At 44.2% G+C, this 24,072-nt stretch overlaps 1 protein-coding gene across 2 annotated transcripts in view; it reads right to left on the reverse strand.

The window, feature by feature from the left end:
* The window catches only part of LOC141113859 (caspase-3-like), a 160,127-nt gene that overhangs the window by 38,119 nt on the left and 97,936 nt on the right, over nt 1-24,072 (reverse strand). For both annotated transcript variants that reach the window (XM_073607194.1, XM_073607202.1), the window contains 2 exons: nt 22,857-22,948; nt 3,592-3,689 (listed from right to left, as the gene is read on the reverse strand). In XM_073607194.1, coding sequence (XP_073463295.1) covers nt 3,592-3,689; nt 22,857-22,915 — 157 coding nt within the window. In that variant the 5' untranslated portion in view covers nt 22,916-22,948. The remainder of the gene's footprint in view (nt 1-3,591; nt 3,690-22,856; nt 22,949-24,072) is intronic.

Consider the following 24,072-nt stretch of genomic DNA (forward strand, 5'->3'; position numbering starts at 1 on the left):
GTTAGGTTTGTGCACTTTATTTTATATATATATATATGTTGAATTGAGTATATTTTTAGGTTGCTGCACACATATACATATATATGTGTGTGTGTGTGTGTGTATATTTTGCTTTCACTGAATTTTTGCCTGAATTTTTTCTTACATTAATATTTATTTTTGGTTAAGTGCAAGATATTATATTTTAAATATAAACCATGAAATATGTCAACTAAATGTGAATTCTCTCTAAGTACCAAATTAAGAAACAAATACCCCCCAATTTTTTTTTTTTTTTATTTGGCGTGGGGTCCCCCCCAAAATCCAAACTAAGCCCTTTGGGGCATGGATTTTAAGGGGAACTCCACACCCAATTTTTTTTCAAAAATGGCTTGGGGTCCCCCCAAAATCCATCCAAACCCTTATCCGAGCATGCGGCCTGGCAGGTCAGGATAGGGGGGGGGTCGAGCGAGTGCCCCCTCCTAAACTGTACCAGGCCACATGCCCTCAACATGGGGGGTGAGAGTTTTGGGGCAGGGGAGCTCTGCAACCCCCACCCCAAAGCACCTCCTCCCCTTGTTGATGGGGACAAGGGCCTCATCCCGACAACCCTCGGCCGGTGGTTGTCGGGGTCTGTGGGCGGGGGGCTTATCGGAATCTGGAAGCCCCCTTTAATAAGGGGGCCCCCAGATCCAAGCCCCCCCTATTTGAATGGGTATGGGGTATGAATGGGTAATGGGTCATGTGACGTCAAAAGGGGCTGGGTCATCTGGTTATGTCACCGGGTGACCCGCCCTTGGCTATATAACAGCTGTCAAAACGAAGAGACAGCAGTCGGCGTGAGCCCTCCCATGGAGGCAAAGCGTTTTTAGTTTTTTCTATTTTTCGGGTCCGTCAGGCGACTTAATTGACGATGGCTGTACATCGCGGGACACTTTTGTTTCCTTTTTAACCACTTGCCTACAGGGCACTTATACCCCCTTCCTGCCCAAGCCATTTTTCAGCTTTCAGCGCTGTCGCACTTTGAATGACAATTGCACGGTCATGCTACACTGTACCCAAACACATTTTATAATTTTCTTTCTTTCTTTTGGTGGTAGTTAATCACTGCTGGATTTTTTATTTTTTACAAAAAAAAAAAGACCAAAAATTTTGAAAAAAAATTTTTTTTACTTAGTTTCTATCAGTAAATTTTGTAACTAAGTAATTTTTCTCCTTCACTCATGTGCGCTGATGAGGCGGCACTGATGGGCACTGATAGGCTGAACTGGTGGGCATTTATGAGGTGACACTTATGGGCACTGATTAGGTGGCACTGATGAGGAGGCACTAATATGCCGTACTTATGGGCACTGATAGGTGGCACTGATATGTGGCACTGATAGGCGGCACTGATGGGCACTGTTAGGTGGCACTGTTAGGTGGCACTGATGGGCACTAATAGGCGGAACTGGTGGGCACTGATAGGTGGCACGGATAGGCGGTACTGATGGGCACTGATGGGCATTGATGGGTGGCACTGATGGGTGACACTGATGGGCATTGATCGACAGCTGTGATGGGCATTGATGGGCAGCACTGATAGGCGGCACTGATAGCCAGCACTGACTGGCATCGCTATGGGCACTGATTGGTGGCAGTGGTGGGCACTGATTGCTGGCACTGGTAGGCAATGGTGGGCACTGATTGGTGACACTGTTGGATCTATATTGTAATCAGGGCACTGATGATCAGTGCCCTGATTACATGCCTAGATGTCCCCCTGCGTGGAGATGCCGCTGATCAGTCACACTCTGTCAGTGTGAGGCGAGGAGCGCCGATTACCGGCATCTCCATGTTTACATGTGACCAGCTGTGATTGGACACAGCCGATCACATGGCTGCAGACGCAGCTCTTTACAGAGATTGGGGTCATGCCATGTCCTAGCAACACGGCGCAGCCGTGCGAGAGCTGCCGTTCTGGGATGCCTTCATATGATGTTGTCCCAGAACGAGAGCCACACCACCCCGCCGTCATTTGACGGTGGGCGGGTGGCAACTAGTTAATAAAAGAATTGTCAAAAACTGTCTCTTGTTTTTACATTTGGACACTTTTTTGGTGAATGGGTAGGCCTACCCATTCACATGGGGGGGCCGGGATCTGGGGGCCCCCTTGTTAAAGAGGGCTTCCAGCTTCCAATAAGCCCTCCCCCTGCAGACCCTGACAACCACAGCCCAGGGTTGTCAGGAACATGCCCTTGTCCCCATCAACATGGTTACAAGGTCTTTTGGGGTGGGGGTGCAGAGCCCCTCCTGTCCCAAAGCACCCACCTATGTTCAGGGCATGTGGCCTAGTATGGTCCAGGAGGTGGGGTTCGCTTGTCCCCCCCCCGTTCTTCCTGGCCAGCCAGGCTGCATGCTCAGATAAGGGCCTGGTATAGACTGGGGGGGACCCCACGCCATTTTTTATAATCTATGTTGCCGGGAGCCAGCAATACATTACAGCTGCAAGCAAGTTTAAATTAAATTTTTTCCTTTAGAAATATAATTATTGCTGCAGCATGTTCTTGACATCGCACAGATGCACCACTTTACAGGCACATTAGGGGACCCCCAGGCACGAGATTTAAAGGAATATTTCATTTTTATTGTTTCACTTTAGGCATCATTAAAATCACTGCTCCTTTATAAACTATTGTTTTACAAACTTTTTTTGCATTAATACAAGTCCCCCAGGGCAGTACCCAGGTCCCCATACACTTTTTATGCCAATAACTTGCATATAAGCCTTCAAAATTAGGACTTTTAATTTTGCATGTTGGAGTTCCATTGACTTTAAAAATTCGCGCATATGCTGATCTGACATTTACAAAGGCATGTTCACTGGCAATAGCGCACTTTTCCATTTGCATGTTCACCCAGTTAAAGTCTTAATTGGCTGAAATGGGAGTAACTAAATGTAGAGTGACCATTACTTCCTGTATTTCTAAGTAAATGAACCTCAGTGTGTTTGCCTGCATCGGATCACAAGGTATTGAAGTACCATGCCACCCAGTTGCTCTGCATTTTGCAAAAGTAGTGCAGGCACTACTTTTGTTGCAGTCCAGCATGATTTTAACCCATTCAAATGAATGGGCTGAAATCGCACTGCACTGGGGATCACATGTGAATCGCACAGGAACACACAGCATGTTCCTTGGCAATTCATGGTGTGAACCGACCCCAAGTAACAATGTGACTGGGTGACATTGCTGCCAGGTGCGCAGGGCCAAGTAGGAAACACAGTCGGTATTGTGGAGCTGTGGATCGCTAACCAGTTGTATTGAGCATTTGAAATAAGAACTAGCAGTGGTACCACATTGCCAATAAATTAAATTCATGAAAGTCATTTTGGCAACTTTTGTGGCCCTTTTGTTAATTAGAAGCCCAAAATAAATGGGCACCAATCGCACTGCACTGAATTGCATCTGAATTGCACAGGAATGCAGTATAATTCACATGCACTTCATAGTGTGAACCGAGGCTTATTCTTCTAATGTCCCTGCTAAACTAACTGTATTTCATAAGAATAACTGAGCTTAAAGAACACAGATGTCACAATAGTATGATTTGAAAATATTTCTGATTACCTACCAGGAGCCAACTTTTCAATGTTTATAATGACACATACTCCCTTCTTAGGATAATCCATTTCATATTTGTATTTTTTTATGTCTTCAAGGTCTTCATCTCTTGTAATGGAATAATTACAGGTCAGAAATAAGTAGTACATAAATAAAAAAAGTACAAAAAATACACTTACAAATAAAAAAAAACAATAATATAATTTAGGGGTTCAGACCATCCTCCTATGTACATCACAGGCAAAAGTATAATCTTGTTGGCTGTCTTGAACCCAATGAAACAGAAAAGACACACTTGCTGTTGGGTACACATTATAAGGGTTATGTACTACATTTTGGGAACATCATGCAAGTTTATTTTCCAACGTGCTGAGTTTGGTGTTTCAGATTTGTTTTATGCATGATCAAGAAGAGGAAATAGATCACATTTTTTATGCTCTTTATAAAACCTTTTCAAAAACATACTTTTTGTCTCTGTGGTCATTTCTTAAGATGTTTTAAGTAAAGTGAGATCTCAGAGTAATACATCTGGCCACAGGCAGCCAACGTATCATTTCTGGAACAAGAAGCACTTTTTTCCTCCTGTGTACTCCCCATGGCCCTATATAATTATTCATGCCCTGGATTATTGGATTCGTAGTTTGCAACAACAAAATTAGGAAAAACAGAATTGTGGAGCAGGACACCCGAAAGAACTTAAGTCACAGCGAAACATCAAAATATAAAAATAATACTTTATTAGAAAAAGTTTTTTTTCTACAAGAGCTTAACCTCCCTGGCGGTATGATTATTTCAGATTTTTGCGCCTCAAAGCGGTACAATTATTTTGCATAGAAATTTGGTGTTTTATATTGTAGGCCTGTAATTCTTAACAATAACACACTTATATCTGTCCACCAAGAGTCTAGTAGATATCCCGGGTATGATGAAGTTTGAAACACAAAAAAATAAATTATAATATAATAAATAAATATAAATACTTAAAAAAAATAATAATATAATAATAATAAAATAAATTTCCCCACGATTCACTATCGCTCAATTCTGCAAGTGTTCTAATTTACTATCGCTGTTTTCTAGCTGGTCTAAAGCCACTTTTGACATAAAGGGACACTTTTTGGTTGCTATGGACAATCTCCAGTTTCCAGGCAGAAAGAACAGTATATATAATATAAAACTGCATGCAGGGCATTGGACAAAGCACTGGGGACAAAAGGGATGTGAAATAATTTCATACAGAACTGTATTCTGTAAGATTACAGTACTGTATGTGTTATGATTTTTACTTTTTTTTTAAATTTGCTGCCAGGATCCGCCCCTGTGCATCGCGACGCTCGCAGGGAACGGAGCCTGGCACAGAGAGGCTTCGGAGGAGGACAGAGCCCGCAGACACAGCGGGGGACATCGCAGGATCCTGGGGACAAGGTAAGTATACCGCACCAGGATCCTGCAATGTAATCCCGAGTGTGGCTCGGGGTTACCGCTAATGGTGCTGAAATTTAACCCCGAGCCACACTCAGGAATACCGTCAGGGAGGCTACGCACCCAAACCTACACTCCATTAAAAGATAAAAAGAGCAACGTTTTTCTGTATCATAATTAGCCCAGCCCCTCGCTGCAAATAATTCAGATCTTGTAGCCTGACTAATTCTCACATAAACTGGCTCAAGAAATAATAGCAGAGATTTTCCCACATGTACACATATCGACTACACGGATAAACATAGATCTCTTTATAATTGCAGTCCCAGAGATTGGTAAAGCCTTAAAATGGTTCTAAAGTTTTTTACTTTAATGCATTCTCCGCAGCAAGATGAAAAAAAAAAAACATTACTTGTTCTAGCCCTCCTGTCCCTATACACTTTGTTGGCTGCCGTTCCAGTGCTGTCCCAGCTGCAGCACCACTCTCCTCACTTCCTGGTCTCACAGGAGACATTGGGCTCTATTCACAAAAGCATCTTGCATGCAGTAATTAGGTGTCCAGACACATTTTCCCTAAATATCGCATGTGATCCTGAAATTGTCAATTCGCTATACTGTTTTGTGGTATTTACAGCAAAACACTCAAAACTGTAAGTAAATACTGCATGAAAAGGGGTAAAAGTCAATTCACAGAAGGAAATAAATAATTAAATGCATGCGGTAATCAACCGGTTCCCGACCGGCGCATTCTGATGTACGTCGGCAGAATGGCACAGCTGGGCAAATGGGCGTACTCGTACATCCCTTTAAATTTGCCGCCGTGCCATTGCGTGAGCGTCGCCCGGGAGCTCCGTGAGTCGGGTCGCGGGTCCCGCAGACTCAATCGCCGTGGGGATACCCGCCTCACGGCGAGGAAGAACGGGGAGATGCTAGTGTAAACAAGCATCTCCCCGTTCTGCCTAGTGACAGTGTCACTGATCTCTGCTCCCTGTGATCGGGAGCAGAGATCAGTGACACACGTAGCCACGCCCCCCCTCCCACAGTTAGAAACATTCCCCAGGACATACTTAACCCCTACACTGCCACCTAGTGGTTAACCCCTTCACTGCCAGTGTCATTTACACAGGAATCAGTGCATTTGTATAGCACTGATTGCTGTATAAATGACAATGGTCCCAAAAATGTGTCAAACATGTCCGATGTGTCTGCCATAATGTCGCAGTCATGATAAAAATCACTGATCAACGCCATTACTAGTAAAAAAAAAAAAAAATTAATAAAATGCCATAAAACTATACCCTATTTTGTAAACGCTTTAACTTTTGCGCAAACCAATCAATAAACGCTTATTGCAATTTTTTTTTTACCAAAAATATGTAGAAGAATACGTATCGGCCTAAACTGAGGAAAAAAAATGTTTTTTTTTAAATATTTTTTGGGGATATTTATTATTGCAAAAAGTAAAAAATAATGCATTTTTTTCAAAATTGTCACTATTTTTTTGTTTATAGCGCAAAAAATAAAAACCGCAGAGGTGATCAAATACCACAAAAAGAAAGCTCTATTTGTGGGAAAAAAAAGGACATCAATTTTGTTTGGGAGCAACGTCACAAGACCGCACAATTGTCAGTTAAAGGGACGCAGTGCTGAATCGCAAAAAGTGCTCTGATCAGGAAGGGGGTAAATTCTTCCGGGGCTGAAGCGGTTAAGTATTGGTCCATGCATGCAGTATTTAAGGAATGTAAAAATATAATAGACAATGTTGAGTAGTCTCTTCCTTTTTGGATTAGTTCTTCCAACAGTTATGCATAAAAACCTAAATATGGAAATCATTGGCGCTGATTTACTTCAAGAGGAGTTCCACCCACCCCTCTAAAAATGAAAAGTCAGCAGCTACACATACTGTAGCTGCTGACTTTTAACATTAGGACACTTGTTTCCATTGACTGGTCGGGTGCTGCCGCCGCCTTTGCTGGTAAGGGAACCGGGCAGTGTAGCCTTTCGGCTTCACAGTTGGGTCCCTACTGCGCATGTGCGAAGCGAGCTGCGCTCTCTCACTGGCCTGGCAGAAAAGGAGGGAGGAGGAGGGGGGCCGAGCTGTTGACGTACTTCGCCACGGCCCAGTCTCCCGGAAGTGGGGACATGGTACCTGTCAAAAACAGGTCCCTGTTTCCCCCTCCCCCTGAAAGGTGCCAAATGTGGCACCGGAGGGGGGGGGAGACGAATAAGCGGAAGTTATACTTTTAGGTGGAACTTTGCTTTAAAGTATCACTAAAGGAAATTGCTGTCTTGACTCCATTAAGGAGATTCACTCTCTCTATTTGTCATGGATTTTCATTATCATTGAAAGGGAAAGTAATAGAAAATCCCAAATGTTGTGTTGTCCCTAGAAAAGTAATAGAGGGGAAATCTTCCAATAAGACAGATGAAAATAAAACTAACAGGGTTTATAATTCTCCCTTATGCCGCATACACATGAGCGGAATGTCTGACAGAAAAAGTCAGACAGAAGCTTTTTCATCGTCTTTTCCGACGGGCCCAGAAATGGAACATGTTCTAAATATTTCCAAACGGAACCAATTCCTATCTGCAAAACCGATCGTCTGCATGCTGCTCCGACGGACCAAAAACGACGCATGCTCTGAAGCAAGTACGAAACAGAAGCTATTGGCTACTGGCTATTGAACTTCCTTTTTCTAGTCCCGTCGTACGTGTTGTACGTCACCTCGTTCTGGATGGTCGGACTTTGGTGTGACCGTGTGTATGCAAGACAGCTTGAGTGGAATTCCGTCGGCGGATAAACCTTCGGAGTTTATTCCGACGCCAAAACCGGTCGTGTGTACGTGGCATAACTCTTTCCAAAATGCATAAAAAAGTTGTGCCTATAGTTCCACTTTAAGGCTAATAGATTGCACTTTTCAAGTTTCTTCCGAGCTTAGTAAATAAGGTAAAGCTTCACTTTACAAAGAATACCCAATCACATGCAAGGAAAATAAAAAAAGTGAATTTTTTCTTACACATGAGAGAATGATGGAAGTCAGCAGAGCTCCCACTCATTTACTAAGCTCTGGAGGAACTGCACTTGCAAAGTCCTCAGTCTATGTGCCTTTTTGTAAATCCACCCCATTATATGTAGTGAAATGTATTTATTTTCTCCGGTCAGTTTGCCAGAATTTTGTAGATTTTTTTTTGCGTATATACAAGCATATACATCATTGGCTGTTAGGGGCATCTGAGGTCTTTTTTAACTGCCTATAAATGCCCCTCCATGTTAGCCCATGTGTCCATGCACACATAAACTGTCAGAGGCGTTTGGAGGCATAAGCATTTAGGGGCAGTAGAAAAAGACGACAGCTCGTGCTTCCAGGAGCAGTAAAAATGAGCTGTAAAAGTGAAAAAAGCCTCTAAAAGCTGCTAAACGCTGTAACAAGCTGTTAGACGCATTTAGCCGCGTTTGGCGGTTTTAGTCGTTTTTACAAAATAGGGAGTGTTTTTACTGAATAAAAGACAAAAAACGCTAGCGCAAAAAAACACTCATAAACGCTGATCAAAGCTATTCAAAAACGCAACTAACAGTGTGTTTTTAACACTGCTTTTTCCTGGCAGCGGCGCTGGCTTTTTTTTAATGTCCTGTGTGCATGAGGCCAAAGATTTGACAGAGGGATACCAGAGTGACAAGAACATCAGAGAATGACGAAGGCTATTCTCTAGCAAGAAAATACGGACTTTTGCCAAATGTCACAAAAAAAATTACTTTAAAGCAGGGTTTCTCAACCAGAGTTCCTTGGAGCCCTAGGGTTCTTTCAGACGTTACCAGGGGGAAATTACACACATATACTGTATAAATACAGGCATACCCCACTTTTAAGTACACAATGGGGTTTATTTACTAAAGCTGGAAAATGCAGGCTCACTTCTGCATAGAAACCAATCAGCTTCTAACCCCAGCTTATTAAATTAAGGTTTGGTAATAAAACCTGAAAGCTCATTGGTTTCTATACAGAAGTGAGCCTGATTTTGCACTTTCCAGCTTTAGTAAATAAACCCCATTGTGTACTTAAAAGTGAGGTATGCCTGTACCCTTCTTCCATCAATAAAAAAGATAATGTATTTTTTCTTAGTGGAAGACAGGTATTTAAATATGTGTGTGATTTCTTTTTATACTATTTTCATTCAATATTTGACAGTTATAAAGATATTTTATTTTAACTTCATTTAAAGCAGTAGTAAACTCCGCTTGGTCATTTTTACCTACAGGTAAGCCTATAATAAATCTTACCTGTAGGCAGTGGCGGTGTGTCCATTAAGGGCACACGGGCGCCACCCCCTATCTCCAGCCACCCCCTCTGTGTACTATGGATAGATTCATGCATTGCATAAATCTATCCAGGGCCACTGTAGCCACCACCTGTTCAGGCGTCCGGCCCCTTTTCAGGCGCCTGAATTACAGCGGTGGGGGGTGTTTTTGGAGCACCTGATTAGAGCCATAGGCTCAAATAGGCTTCATAGAAGGTGCACTACGAGCGCAAACCATTGTGTTTGCAGTGCACCCAGGTGTGTTAGCAAATGCTTTGCTAACACAGAACCGCCTCTCAGCCAATCAGGAGGCGCAGATGTAATACCGGGCACCTGATTGGCTGAAGGCAAAGGTGATCCCATTGGCCGCCTAGAAAAACAGGAAGAAGGCACGCACAGAGGACACAGCATCCATCTCCCCACTACCCCTCCAACAGCACACCGCCTGACCCACCACTACGATAGGGTAAGTGCCGGGCAGACGGGGGGGGGCACAGTAGCTGCATATGATGGGCACAAAGGCTGCAATTGATGGAGCACAGTTGGCTGCATTTACGGTGCACGGTGGCTGCATAATATGGGCACAGAGGCTGCAATTGATGGGGCACAGTTGGCTGCATTTGATGAGCACAGAGGCTGCATATAATGGGCACAGTTGGCTGCATTTGCTGGGCACAGTTGGCTGCATTTGCTGGGCACAGAGTCTGCATATGATGGGCACAGTTGGCTGCATATGATGGGCACTGGGTCTGCATATGATGGGCACAGGGTCTGCATATGATGGGCAGAGTTGACTGCATTTGCTGGGCACAGAGTCTGTATATGATGGGCACAGTTGGCTGCATATGATGGGCACAGTTGGCTGCATATGATGGGCACAGGTGGCTGCATATGATGGGCACAGGTGGCTGCATTTGCTGGGAACAGAGTCTGCATATGATGGGCACAGTTGTCTGCATATGTGGGAACAAAGGCTGCATATGATGGGTCACAGTGGCTGCATATGATGGGCACAGTGGCTGTATTTGATGGCACAGTGGCTGCATATTATGGGCACAGTGGCTGCATATTATGGGCACAGTGAGGCTGCAATTGATGTTTTTGTTTTTGTAATTTTTAGTCCGTTTGCGCCCCCCCAAATATTTTGAGCACCAGCCGCCACTGCCTGTAGGTAAAATGAATATCTCCTAAACGTGCACCATTTAGGAGATATTCTCCCTGGATGCAGCCAGTTATGTCACCAGTGCGCTCTGAAGGTCTAGCATACCTTGCCGGACCTTCTGAGCTTTGTGCCAGAACCAAGGGCTCCCACACGCATGCGTGGGAATGTCATTGCGGCTACGGGTATTCACATAGCCGGAGCGTGCGAACCCGGAAGAAAGACTGGGGGGAAGATGTCAGCCCTCTCAATGGTGACAGTACAGTGCTGGAGAACTTTGTTCCAAGGTGAGTATTTCGAAGTGTGCTAGTATACGGTGCGTACTAGCACATTATGCCATTGCCTTGTAGGTTTTTTTTTTACAACAGCCGCAGTTTACAATCGATTTAACTTGGTTGTTTTTGATACGCCATGTGTGTCCTGAGAAAGCAGCTTCCCTTTGCCTGGTATTCTAATCACCTTTATTCTTTTGTATTAATACATCTGCTGCAGGGAGCGCACTGACTTGTGAGTTGGCATATTTCTACAGATTAAAACATTTTACCTCTTTATTAGCACTAAAAACTGACAGGGGTTCTAATTCTTCTCCACTGTATTTATCACACTGGATATCGCATGAAATAAAATACAGAATGGTTTAATGAGAAAAATACTGCATATTTAGCTGAAATACCACATGCAGTATTTTAGTAGCCTTTTCTGTGAATCGCAAAAAAACTTTTTTGAAAAAAACACTATGAGCTATTTTACCACAATTTTAAAGAGGAAAATACTGCTTCATGAATGGAGCCCTCTGAGAGCAGTGGAAGCCATAAACTCCTGCTGCTGTCAGTCAAACTCCTGTGAGGAAGGAGAGGGGACTTGGCTTGCCAGTGCAGTGTGTGTCTATAGATGCACACATCCCAGCTCGGAAGCACAAATGCACGGGTGCCCCAATAGCACATGGCTTGATAAGGGAACACTTGTAGGAAGAAGGTGCAGAGAGCGTGGCAGGGGAGTTCCAGGAGAGGAAGTAAGGGACTGCTCTGTGCAATATCGATGCACAGAGCAGGTAAGTATAAACTCTTTTTTATTTTAATTAAAAAAGCCTTAATCACTTTAATTGGTGATAAGCAAAAGCAGATGAAAAGCATATTGAAGCCACGCATATCCAAAGATGTGATACAGGCAAAAGCAGACTTATGCTGGCCATACACTATACGAAAAATCGGCCGAACCCATTTTCGAAAAACGAACGTTCGACCGTGACCGCAAACGATCGTGCCATCATATAATGACCGATAAATTGTTCAGTGGACATGAATAAATAATTTTTTGTTCGTTTTTTTACATATACCTAGTGCAGACAGTTCGGACGGGAAACACATTAACCTTGCAATTTATCGTACGTTCGGCAGAAATTTTCCAAACTTCCCGTTCGTTTTTTTCCCACAAAAACGTCACAAACGATTATCGATTTGTGCCCATTAACTTGCCGAAAAACGAACGATGTGTCTATACGAACGATTTTTCGCCCGATTTTTTTCGTATAGTGTATGGCCAGCATTATGCTGGCCATACACTATACGAAAAATCGGCCGAAAAATCGTTCGTATAGACACTTCGTTCGTTTTTCGGCAAGTTAATGGGCACAAATCGATAATCGGTCATTATATGATGGCACGATCGTTTGCGGTCACGGTCGAACGTTCGTTTTTCGAAAATGGGTTCGGACGATTTTCTGTATAGTGTATGGCCAGCATTAGCCTGTGTTAGTAGGATGCTATAGTTCAGGGATCAAAATTTCAAGTCCTGAGCTACTAGCCAGGCCTCAAGGGTTACTTGCCAACAGTTGCCCCACCCAACCCCTACCCCACCCTTCCCCTAATTCCGCCCTTAAACATGCCCTCATAAATTTCATGAAATGACACTTAAATGTTTTTTGCAGAATTAAGTTATAAAAATAAATATTAACAACAACTTTATCAGTGCCCATCAGTGCAACCTCACCTGTGTCCAACAATGCAGCCTACCTGTATCCATAAATGCCACTTCACCTGTGCCCAACATTGTAGCCTACCTGTGTTCATCAATGCCGCTTCACCTGTGCCCAACAATGCAGCCTCACCTGTGTCCATCAATGCAGCCTCACCTGTGTCCATCAATGCAGCCTCACCTGTGTCCATCAATGCAGCCTCACCTGTGTCCATCAATGCAGCCTACCTGTGTCCATCAATGCTACTTCACCTGTGTCCATCAATGCTGCTTCACCTGTGTCCACCAATGCAGCCTACCAGTGCCCAACAATGCAGCTTACCTGTGTCCATCAATGCAGCCTACCTGCGCAGGGGAAGAGAGGAGAGGAAGAGGATTGCCGGCCTGTCAGAAACCATGAATCAGACTGAGACAGAAGTACAGTTAAATCACACTTGTTTAATAATAATAAAAAAAAGGTAAACAGAGTAAACATAGTCAAAAAATAGCCAGAGTTCAGGAACCAGAACTAATAGTCAGACAAGCCAAAACGTCAGGGAGCCAGAGAACAGCGTAGTAAAACAGCAAGCAGGATCTGGAGCCAGGAACATCGCTTGATTTCAGTTCCCCACGCTCACATACAGCCCCGCCTCCTGGCCCGGGGACTTTGATATATGTCACATGTCCCCAGGATTGGAAGGGTGTTCTGTCTATCAAGGTACCCGGGCCAGAAGGTGGGGCTGTATGTGACAGCGAGTGCAAGAAACACATGGCAATTGAAATGAAAGCTGTTAGAGCAATGTTCCACGCTCTGATGATCCGGCCGGCTCTCTCTTCTCTCTTCCTCTGGGCGATCACTGGGAGAAGAGCTCCCATTCAACCCCACCCCCGCTCCCAGGCAGCCCACACTCGCCAGCCCTCATCTTCCACTCGCAAAAGTAGGCGAGTGAAAAATTTGAAGACTGCTATAGTTCATTGTTTTTTTGCTGCTCATACCGTGCCTTGAAAAAGTATTCATACCCCTTGAAATGTTCCACATTTTGGCATGTTACAACCAAAAACATTCATGTATTTTATTGGAATTTTATGTGATAGACCAACACAAAGTGGCACATAATTGTGAAGTGGAAGGAAAATGATAAATGGTTTTCATTTTTTTTTTTTCAAATAAATATCAGAGGTTTGTTAGAGAACCTCGGTGAACAAACAACATCATGAAGGCCAAGGAACACACCAGACAGGTCAGGGAAGTTGTGGAGAAGTTTAAAGCGGTTGTATAGTCTTTTTTTTTACTTTTACCTACAGGTAAGCCTATAATAAGGCTTACCTGTAGGTAAAAAAAATATCTCCTAAACCTTTACGGTTTAGGAGATATTCCCCTTGCTATGCGCCGCTGACTGCAGCGGCACATGCGCACAGGGGATTCTCGGCTGAAGCCCGGCAGCTGCCGGACCTTGCCGAGTAAGAAATCTCCCGCGCGCATGCGCTGGAGTGATGACATCACGGCTCCAGCCACTCACAGCGCTGGAACCGCGATACCCGGAAGACACGCCGAGGCAACATGACAGCTCCCTCGGCGTGGACCAGGTAAGATACTGACGCCTCGTTCTATGGTAAGTATTTCATAATGAGCTAGTATGCGGTGCATACTAGCTCATTATGCCTTTTGCTTTACAGGGTTAAAAAAAAAAAAAAAATTTGCGGGTGTACAACCGCTTTAAAGCAGAGTTAGGTTATAAAAAAAATATCCCAAGCTTTGAACATCTTACGGACAGTGTTAATTTTGACATCAAATTTCGATTTCGTTTTAGTTACAGTGTTTTGCCTAAAATGCCATTTTAGTTTTAGTCGTATTTTCGTCATCTGAATTGTTTTTGTTTTAGTCATATTTTAGTCGACTAAAATCTCCAGTAGATTTTAGACATCTAAAATCTAATAGGTTTAGTTACATTTGAATGCATTATTTAAGCATTTATTTAGAATTGCCAAACTCATTATATACTCCTGGAGTAAAAATCTAATAACATGTTACCATTTATGGTGTTAAGATTTGAACATGCACTACAGACACAGATTTAGCCGTTGCGATATATAACGTCTTTATAAATAAAACCAAGTTTCATAAACAAACAAATATATTGCTTTTTGACAAACAGAAGTACAATTTGAAAATATAAAAAACCCAAAAAACTGTAAACTCTATTGCCTGTAATACAATTGCATGTTACTTGAATATATCACCAACATTAAATATTAGGAAAAAAAATAAGAACAGCCTTTTTCTTATTTTTTTTCTTTTAGCAGCTTAGTAGATGCCCACTACATATTCTTATGTGGTAGTGCAGTATAAATTTTGACGTCAAATTTCAATTTATTTGAGGGCGTGGCCAGGATGTGAGCCGGAGAAGATGCGTGCCTTCAGAGCTCCGTGCAGATCTGTTCAATTATCCCTGACTACTGACTCGATTTTCGCCGTCAAGATGTCTATCTGTTCCTCCAAGCACTCGGATCTCCCTATCACAGGGATCATGTCTGCTACAGGCCTGGGAAAGGCGCAAAAGGACCCAAAGCCCCAGCGCCCTGAGAAGGGGTGGCCCGCTAACTCACCAGGCGCCATCTTAGCATCCATTTCCGGCGCACAACGTGGGAAAAGGATGGAGCAGAGCCCAGTGGTATCCTCTCCGGACATGGCGTCTCCTTCTCCAGAGCTGGAAGCTCCTTTATCTCCCACGCTCTCAGGGGCAGCCCCGGACTCCATCTCTAAGCCTATACTGGCGGCCATTGAGGGCTTTAAGACCATGCTAATGGTCCGTATTGAACACCTGGCATCTGAATGCACCCTGATCTGCCATGATCTGGACAAAATCAGAGGGAGGCTCACAGAGGCAGAGGGCCGGATCAGCACGGTGGAAGATCAGCAGGGATCCCAGGCTTCACAATTTGCAGACCTACAGTCGCTGGTGATTTCATTGCTCAATAAAGTGGACAACGTTGAGCACAGACAAAGGCGCAATAACATTCGTGTGGTGGGCCTGCCGGAGGATGCGGAGGGCTCTCGCCCTGCTGTTTTTGCTGAATCCCTGTTCAAATAGTTGCTGCACTTGCCTGACATGCCCCCTACCTATGTGGTGGAAAGGGCTCACAAAGTACCTACCGACCGTTGCCTGGAGGGAACACCTCCAAGGCCGTTCCTGGTGCGTTTATTAAACTTTCGTGGCAAAGATATGATCCTGGCAGAGTCCCAGAAGCACCCTGAATTACCCTATGAAAACACCAAAGTGATGTTTTTCCTGGATTTTTCAGCTGAGGTTCAGAAGCGTTGCAGATCCTTTAACGAAGTGAGACGTAGACTCAGAGAAAAAGACATCAAGCAAAGCACGTTTTCCCCCCGCCGACTGCATGTTCTCCACCGGGGCACCGTACGTTTCTTCGACACACTTATGGAGGCCAATGACTGGATCGATGGTTTGTGAATACAGGGCTGGTAAGCATGCGGTTGGAGATTCAGTTTTCTGCAACTAGGGTTCCTTTGTGGTGGGCAGGGCTGCTTATGATAATCCTATAGGGGGTACACTAGTTGCCTATGTTGCTCACTATCTAGTTTCTGTTATCACTATGTCGCTGACTGGCCTGGACTGTACCCAAAGGCTCACAAAATATTTTTCCTGTGGGGGTTGCACACCTACTGGAGGACAGGAGAGTCCTGCATCCTACATGGGTTCTAGGGATATCCTTGATTGAAGCATGGAGCAGTGGTGGCACAAACACCTACATTTTCCAGACTGTCGGACTCAGGAATTTTTTCTTTACATATTTTTCTGTTTTGTTTTAGACCGTTTTTCATGGTCACACTTCTCTACTGTTTTGGGACAAATTTTGGGAACAAGCTGCGTGTACAGGTTTCAGTTTCATACACTGCAGCAGGGAGTTACATGGGACTGGGTTCTTGTTTTAAGGGAATGTGCCATGTTTCATACTGGGCCCTTGGTTACCTGTACACACGGTTAATTTCAGACCCTTAGGGGTCTCTTGGTCACTTCATTCTGCAATGCTAACATACTGCATAACTTATGTCTTGCTAATGTATGCTCATGGCGGGGTCAACTATTAATGTAGTGTCTTGGAACGTCAAAGGTGTGAACGATAAATTCTGTCGAGCTTTGATGTTCCAATACTTGAAACCACTTAATTCCCATGTGGTGCTTCTGCAGGAGATGCATTTGGATGTAAACAGGCTTTTGACCCTGCACCACTCCTGGATCCAGCGTGCGTTACACGCTAATTACTCCATGTACGCCAGGGGGGTAGCTATTCTAATCAGCAAGATGGTCCCTGTACCATCCATCAAGTTATATGTGACCGGAGGTCGGTATTTGATAGTTGTTGCTGATCTATACATAAAGAAAATGGTGCTGGTAAACCTCTATGTTCCACCCCATTTCAGATACAGGTGTTATAGGATTGATAGGCAAGTTGGCTCCCTTCATGCATTTACCCCTTATTATAGCAGGTGACTTCAATGCCATATTAAATGCCGCCCTGGACACCTCTAATACATCTAGGGCAGCATCTGTGAGTGACTACTGTTTCCTTAACGGAGCTGTGGAGATGGAAAAATCCTACTACCAGGAGTTTCTCACATTTATCTAAAACCCAAAGATCTTCCTCATGGATTGATCTGGGGTTTGCCAATGCCCCCATGCTGCAGTTGGTGAGGGGAGCCAATTATCTAGCTGGTGGTTTGTCGGATCATACACCTTTATCTGTACACATTAGTCTCCCCTTGCAGATTGGGGGGGGGGGGAGCATGGAGGTAGAACCCGGGTTCGTTGGAGGTGGAGTCAGTGTCTTCTCAGGTGGCGCCATATTTCTCGGGCTACTGGGAGGACAACCTCGCTTCAACTACTTTACCTATTGTATGGGATGCCTTCAAGGCGTATATACGTGGACAGTATATCTCAGCCATTAAACAGGCTCGTAAGGCTTTCAATATCAAGTTGCAAGAACTACAGAATAAGGAAAGGGCTTGTGAACTAGCTCATGCAACTGACCAGTCAGATGTCACGTATATAGAATTGTTAGAGGCTCGCTGTCTTCTGGCGCTGCACTACACTGAGCTGATGCATACTTCTTGGACGAAAAGAGTCTGTCTTTGAACAAGGTGATAAGAACGGAAAGTTAATAGCTATGTTAGTTGCGAAACAGAGTCCAGCCAAATATACCTTGCATTTAAAACACGCAGGGGGATATACTCACAGATCCAACTGCCATTCTGGACACTTTTGTGGAATACTATAAAGCATTGCTCCTATTCTGGCTTACAATGAACAGGACTTAGAAGCTTTACTGTCATCCCTGAATTTTCCTGTTCTTTCTAAAATGGATAGAAATAACCTGGAGGCCAAGATCACGGTGAAAGAGATTGAAACTGCTATTAAGGCCTTCCCCCCTCACAAATCTCCAGGTACAGGCGGGTTTTGTATAGAATTGTATAGGCTACATTTGGAGGTTCTGGTCCCGAGACTTAGGGCCTTGTTTAATTTCTGTCTGGAAAATAAATTTCTCCCAGACTCCCTTATGGAGGCTCAGGTGATTCTGTTCCTTAAACCGAGCAAAGATCCTTTGTCCTGCTCTTCATATAGGCCTATAGCTCTCCTAAATCAGGTTTTAATGATCTTGACGAAGATACTGGCTTCCAGGCTGTCACCACTTATCATTACCTTGGTGGACATAGACCAAACGGGTTTCATCCCCCAGAAGTCTACGGACACTAACCACTAACCTTGACCATGCTAACTCCGGGGCTAGAGTGGTAGTATCCCTTAATATGGCTAAAGCCTTCGATTCCAAGGATTGGAATTACATGTCTGTAGTTCTACGATATATGGGATTTGGAGATGTGTTTCTGACGTGGATCTCTTTGCTCTATAATAGACCTAAGGCAGCTATAAAGATTGTCGCGTCGGTTCCCCCTCAGTTTGCGGTGGGTAGGGGAACACGTCAGGGTTGCCATCTCTCACCATCCTTATTTGCACTTGCAATCGAACCCATTGCCTTTGCTCTGCAGAGCTCAAGAGGGCGTTGGAGGTAGGAGGTATCTGGGAATGCACTGCCCTGTATGCAGACGACATGCTACTTTTTTTACAAGACCCAGCATTATCTCTAGAGGCAGTGTTTGCGATCCTATGTAATTTTGCCCGTTTCTCGGGTCTATGAGTGAATTGGGAAAAATCCAATGTACTGGCCATTGATGCGGGAGCCCAGGCTCAGGCATCGAAAATCGTCCCCATATCTTGGGTATCTGAATTTAAATATCTTGGTGTCTGTATATCCTCCAGAGTAGGTGATTTTATGACACTTAACTTACTCCCACTACTTACCAAGGTAAAGATGCAGCTGGATGCCTGTAAACATCTGCCGCTCTTCCTGATTAGAAGAATACACCTTCTTAAAATGAAAATTCTACCTGTATTCTTGTATTCTCTGCGGAATTCACCACTTTGGGCCCCCTGCTCGTTCTTTAGGTGTGTGTCTGTTTAGCTCCTTTCTGTGGTCTACATCACATCCCAGGATTAGTCTCCGCACCTTGCAGGAACCTTTGGAGCAGGGTGGACTGGCATTACCAGGCGTGTCACTATTCGTGCGTGGAACAAGGCGAAGGTGTTCATGCAATCTGATACTGGAGTATGGTCACCAGATACCCCCCTGTGGTTCAACCCTAGACTGCCCCATTTTGGTGTTATACTGGACCCAATTATCTGGGCACGAGTGGGCATCAAACAGTTGAAGAAAATAGGGGGGAAGGAAACTACTTCCTTTTGATCAACTTAGAGATAAGCACAGCTTGCCGAATTGGTATCTCTTCTATTTTCCGCTGAGGCATGCATTCATGACACAGTTTGGTACAGATACATTGGAGCTTGGGTCTTCTCCTTTTGTTATTATGTGATGAATCCCTGCAAAAACCATTGTCGGAAGTATATAAAGAATTGTTTGTGGAAAGGCCTAAAATGCTCAGCAAGTGTAGGGACATGTGGAGTTCTTTAATACCTGATTTTCAGGGGGATGACGGGATGATATGTGGGATCACTCGTTCGGGGCTCTTGTGTTGGCTCGTGATCGGCTTATCCAATTTAAACTACTTCACAGGGTTTATTATACCCCAGCTAGGATAGCCGGTATTTACGGTACTGGTACCACGAAATGCTGGCGCTGTACTACTAATCCTGCCAATTTTGACCATATATTCTGGCACTGCCGACCGATACAGGAGTTCTGGACGGGGGTTACTCGCACCATTCAGAACTTGTTGTCCTTCCCCATCCCCCTGACTATTTCTGTCTGTTTGCTGGGACTGGTGGAGGAGGTGGCACTACGTAGGGCCCAAAGGACCATGATATCCCTTTCTCTGTTCTACGCATGCAAAGCCATCTTGTTATGCTGGAAAATGCCTGAACCTGCCATAGTGTCTTACTGGAAGGGCATTGTCAATAAAGCACTGCCCTTCTACAAAGCAACATATCTAAGCAGGGGTTGTCCCAAAAAGTTCAAGAAGGCATGTCAGTGATGGCTTGTGGCTAATGATACTCTAGCCTAACTGTCCAAGGGTCTGATTATCGTAGTATTGTTCTATTTGGGAACTAGGTGAACTGAAATTTTGAATGCGACCAAGCAGTTGTCAGACTGCTTGAGACTCCAGTTTATACTATTCCAGTAAAATGATGTTCTGTTGGGAGGGCTACTAGTTTTGATTATGCTCCTGCACTTTATGGAATGTTGCACAGGGGAGTGGAGGGGGGGATGCTGGGATGTTTTGTATGTTTTTGTACTGTATGTCTTGTTTAAAATGTTGAATAAAAACAATCCCCCCCCCCCAAAAAAAAAAATTCAATTTAGTTTTAGTCATAGTCTTTTGACTAAAATGCCATTTTAGTTGTAGTCATAGTTTTGTAATCTCAATTGATTTAGTTTTAGTTGTATTTTAGTCAACTAAAATAGTATTAATTTAGTCTACAAAAATATTTTAGTCAACAAAATTAACACTGCTCACGGAGCACTGTTCAATCCATCATCTGAAAATGGAAAGAGTATGGCACAACTGCAAACCTACCAAGACATGGCCGCCCACCTAAACTGACAGGCTGGGCAAGGAAAGCATTAATCAGAGAAGCAGCCAAGAGGCACATGGTAACTCTGGAGGAGCTGCAGAGGTCCAAAGCTCAGGTGGGAGAATCTATCCACAGGACAACTATTAGTCGTGCACTCCACAAATCTGGCCTTTATGGAAGAATGGCAAGAAGAAAGCCATTGTTGAAAGAAAGCCATAAGAAGTCTTGTTTGCAGTTTGTGAGAAGCCATGTGGGGGACACAGCAAACATGTGGAAGAAGGTGCTCTGGTCAGATGAGACCAAATCGTAACTTTTTGGCCTATAAGCAAATCGCTATGTGTGGCAGAAAACGAACACTGCACATCACCCTGAACACAACATCCCCACTGTGAAATATGTTGGTGGCAGCATCATGTGGGGATGCTTTTTTTCAGCAGGGACAGGGAAACTGGTCAGAGTTGATGGGAAGATGGATGGAGCCAAATACAGGGCAATCTGAGAAGAAAACTTGTTAAGGCCCATACACTCGATCGAACTTTTCGACAACAACGGTCCGACAGACCTGTTTTATCAGATAATCCGACCGTCTGTATGCTCCATCGGACAATTGTTGGTGCTTTTTCAATAGACAAATGTTCGCTGTGCATGCTCTCAAACTTTGACAACAAATGTCCGATGGAGGATAATCCGATCATGTGTACACAATTCCATTGGACTAAAGTCCAAAGTACAAACACGCATGCTCAGAACCAATGCTAAACATCAGTCAACAATAGCAGAAGTTGCCCAAAGGGTGGCGGTAAAGAGCTGAAAAACCACGTGATTTGGTGAAAGTTGGCTGAAAATGTTCTGCTGTGTGTATGCAGACCAAGTTCACGGCCAACGCCCATTCGGACAAAAATCCACAGAAAAGTCTGATGGAAGTCCGATCATGTGTATGAGGCTTAATGCCGCGTACACACGGTCGGACTTTTCGTCTACAAAAGTCCGACAGCCTGTCCGACAGACTTCCTGCGGACTTTCGGCGGACTTGCAGCAGACTTTCTAACGAACGGACTTGCCTACACACGACCACACAAAAGTCCGACGGATTCGTACGTGATGACGTACACCGGACTAAAATAAGGAAGTTCATAGCCAGTAGCCAATAGCTGCCCTAGCATGGGTTTTTGTCCGTCGGACTAGCACACAGACGAGCGGATTTCGGGGTCCGTCGTAGTTACGACGTAAAGATTTGAAGCATGTTTCAAATCTAAAGTCCGTCGGATTTGAGGCTGAAAAAGTCTGCTGAAAGTCCGGAGAAGCCCACACACGATCGGATTACCAGCCAGCTTTAGTCCGTCGGCGTCCGTTGGACTTTTGTAGACGAAAAGTCCGACCGTGTGTACGCGGCATAAGAGTCTGCAAAAGACTTGAGACTGGGACGAAGGTTCACCTTCCACAGGACAATGACCCTAAACATACAGCCAGAGCTACAATGGTTTAGATGAAAGCATATTCATGTGTTAGAACGACCCAGTCAAAGTCCAGAAAATTGCTGTTCACAGATGCTCTCCATCCAATCTGACAGAGCTTGGGCTATTTTACAATGAAGAATGGGCAAAAATGTCACTCTCTAAATGTGCAAAGCTGGTAGAGACATCCCCAAAAAGACTTGCAGCTGTAATTGCAGCAAAAGGTGGTTCTACAAAGTATTGACTTGGGGGACTGAATACAAATGCACAACACACTTTTCACATATTTATTTGTAAAAAAATTTGAAAACCATGTATAACATAAAATCCCAATAAAACACATTTACATTTTTGGTTGTAACATGACAAAATGTGGAAAAATTCGAGGTGTATGAATACTTTTTTCAAGCCACTGTATATATTAAGCTGTGATGTCGTTTTTAACGTGCAGTTATTCCAGTTAACGCAGTCAGTCTGAGATTTGAGCTTGTATGTTAGACAACTCCTCCAAGCTGAAAGCCACCTATGAAGGCACTTTGATATTTGCTTAACTGCTCTGAAGCGTAAGCCACTGCTTGAATCAGGGCTGAGGGCTCTTGAGAGGAGTACCGAGCAGGGTGCTGTGATGTTTTCAGGCAGCTACCTATGTACAGCACCTTGCCAGCCCCTTGCACTAGTCATGATCTGGCTGCATAACATAGGGAAGCACAGAGAACCAGTGATTACATCACTAGATCCAACATAATGTAAAAAAAAAACCAAAAAGGTTTCCTGTAAAAATATATTAGCATATTGATATGGGGAGAAATAGGAACCAGGGAAGGCAAAAAAACATGCAGAATAAAATTCAGCTTTAAACATATTGCTATAATTACATATTTACCTGTTGGAATCTGAAGGCTCTGCCACATTCTGAGAGCTATGCCCCTCTTCTTCAGCCATATCTGACACTGCTTGAGCTCAGTGATTGAATAACTGAGAACATTAAACAGAGTGTTAAAGGTGAGCTGTACCAAAAGAGAAAGCACATTCACAAACATTATTTATCGGCGTATATTACGCACTTTTTTCCCCTTAAAATCAGGGGAAAATCGTGCGTGCGTGTTATACGCCGATACCCCGCCGATTATGAGCCTTTTGGCGGCTCTCGGCGGGTTTCGGACGTTCTCGGCGGCTTTCCGCCATTCTCGGCCGCTCTCGGCCGCTTTCGGCAATTCTCGGCCGCTCTCGCAGTCCCGCGTGAGCCACTGAAAGCCGAGTGTGCCCGAAAGCCGCCGAGAACGGCCGAGAGCCGCCGAGAATGGCCGAAAGCGGCCGAAAGCCGCCGAGAATGGCTGAAAGCCGCCGAGAGCGGCCGAGAACGGCGGCGCCATTTTTAAATGCCAGATGTCTGTAAACGACACAGGGCAAGGCTGCAGACTACTGATGGACACTGACAAGGCTGCAATGGGGGACAAGGCTTCAATCAGGGACAATGCTGTAATGGGGGACAAGGCTGCAATGGGGGACAAGGCTGCAATCAGGGACAATGCTGTAATGGGGGACAAGGCTGCAATGGGGGACAAGGCTGCAATGGGGGACAAGGCTGCAATGGGGGACAAGGCTGCAATGGGGAACAATGCTGCAATGGGGGACAAGGCTGCAATGGGGGACAAGGCTGCAATGAGGGGCAACGCTACAGATGGACACTGACAAGGCTGCAGATGGACACTGATGAGGCTGCATTGATGGGCATTTAAATGTAAGTTTTTTTTCCTTAACCACTTCAGCCCCGGACCATTATGCTGCCTAAGGACCAGAGGACTTTTTCCAATTTGGCACTGCGTTGCTTTAACTACTAATTGCGCGGTCATGCAACGCTGTACCCAAACAAAATTTGCGTCCTTTTCTTCCCACAAATAGAGCTTCTTTTAATGGTATTTGATCACCTCTGCAGTTTTTATTTTTTGCGCTATAAACGGAAAAGGACCGAAAATTTTGAAAAAAAATGATATTTTCTACTTTTTGTTATATAAAAAATCCAATAAACTCAATTTTAGTCATACATTTAGGCCAAAATGTATTCGGCCACATGTCTTTGGTAAAAAAAATGTCAATAA

Source organism: Aquarana catesbeiana, linkage group LG01 (assembly GCF_042186555.1).
Source record: "Aquarana catesbeiana isolate 2022-GZ linkage group LG01, ASM4218655v1, whole genome shotgun sequence".
In the NCBI taxonomy this organism is placed as follows: Eukaryota; Metazoa; Chordata; class Amphibia; order Anura; family Ranidae; genus Aquarana; species Aquarana catesbeiana.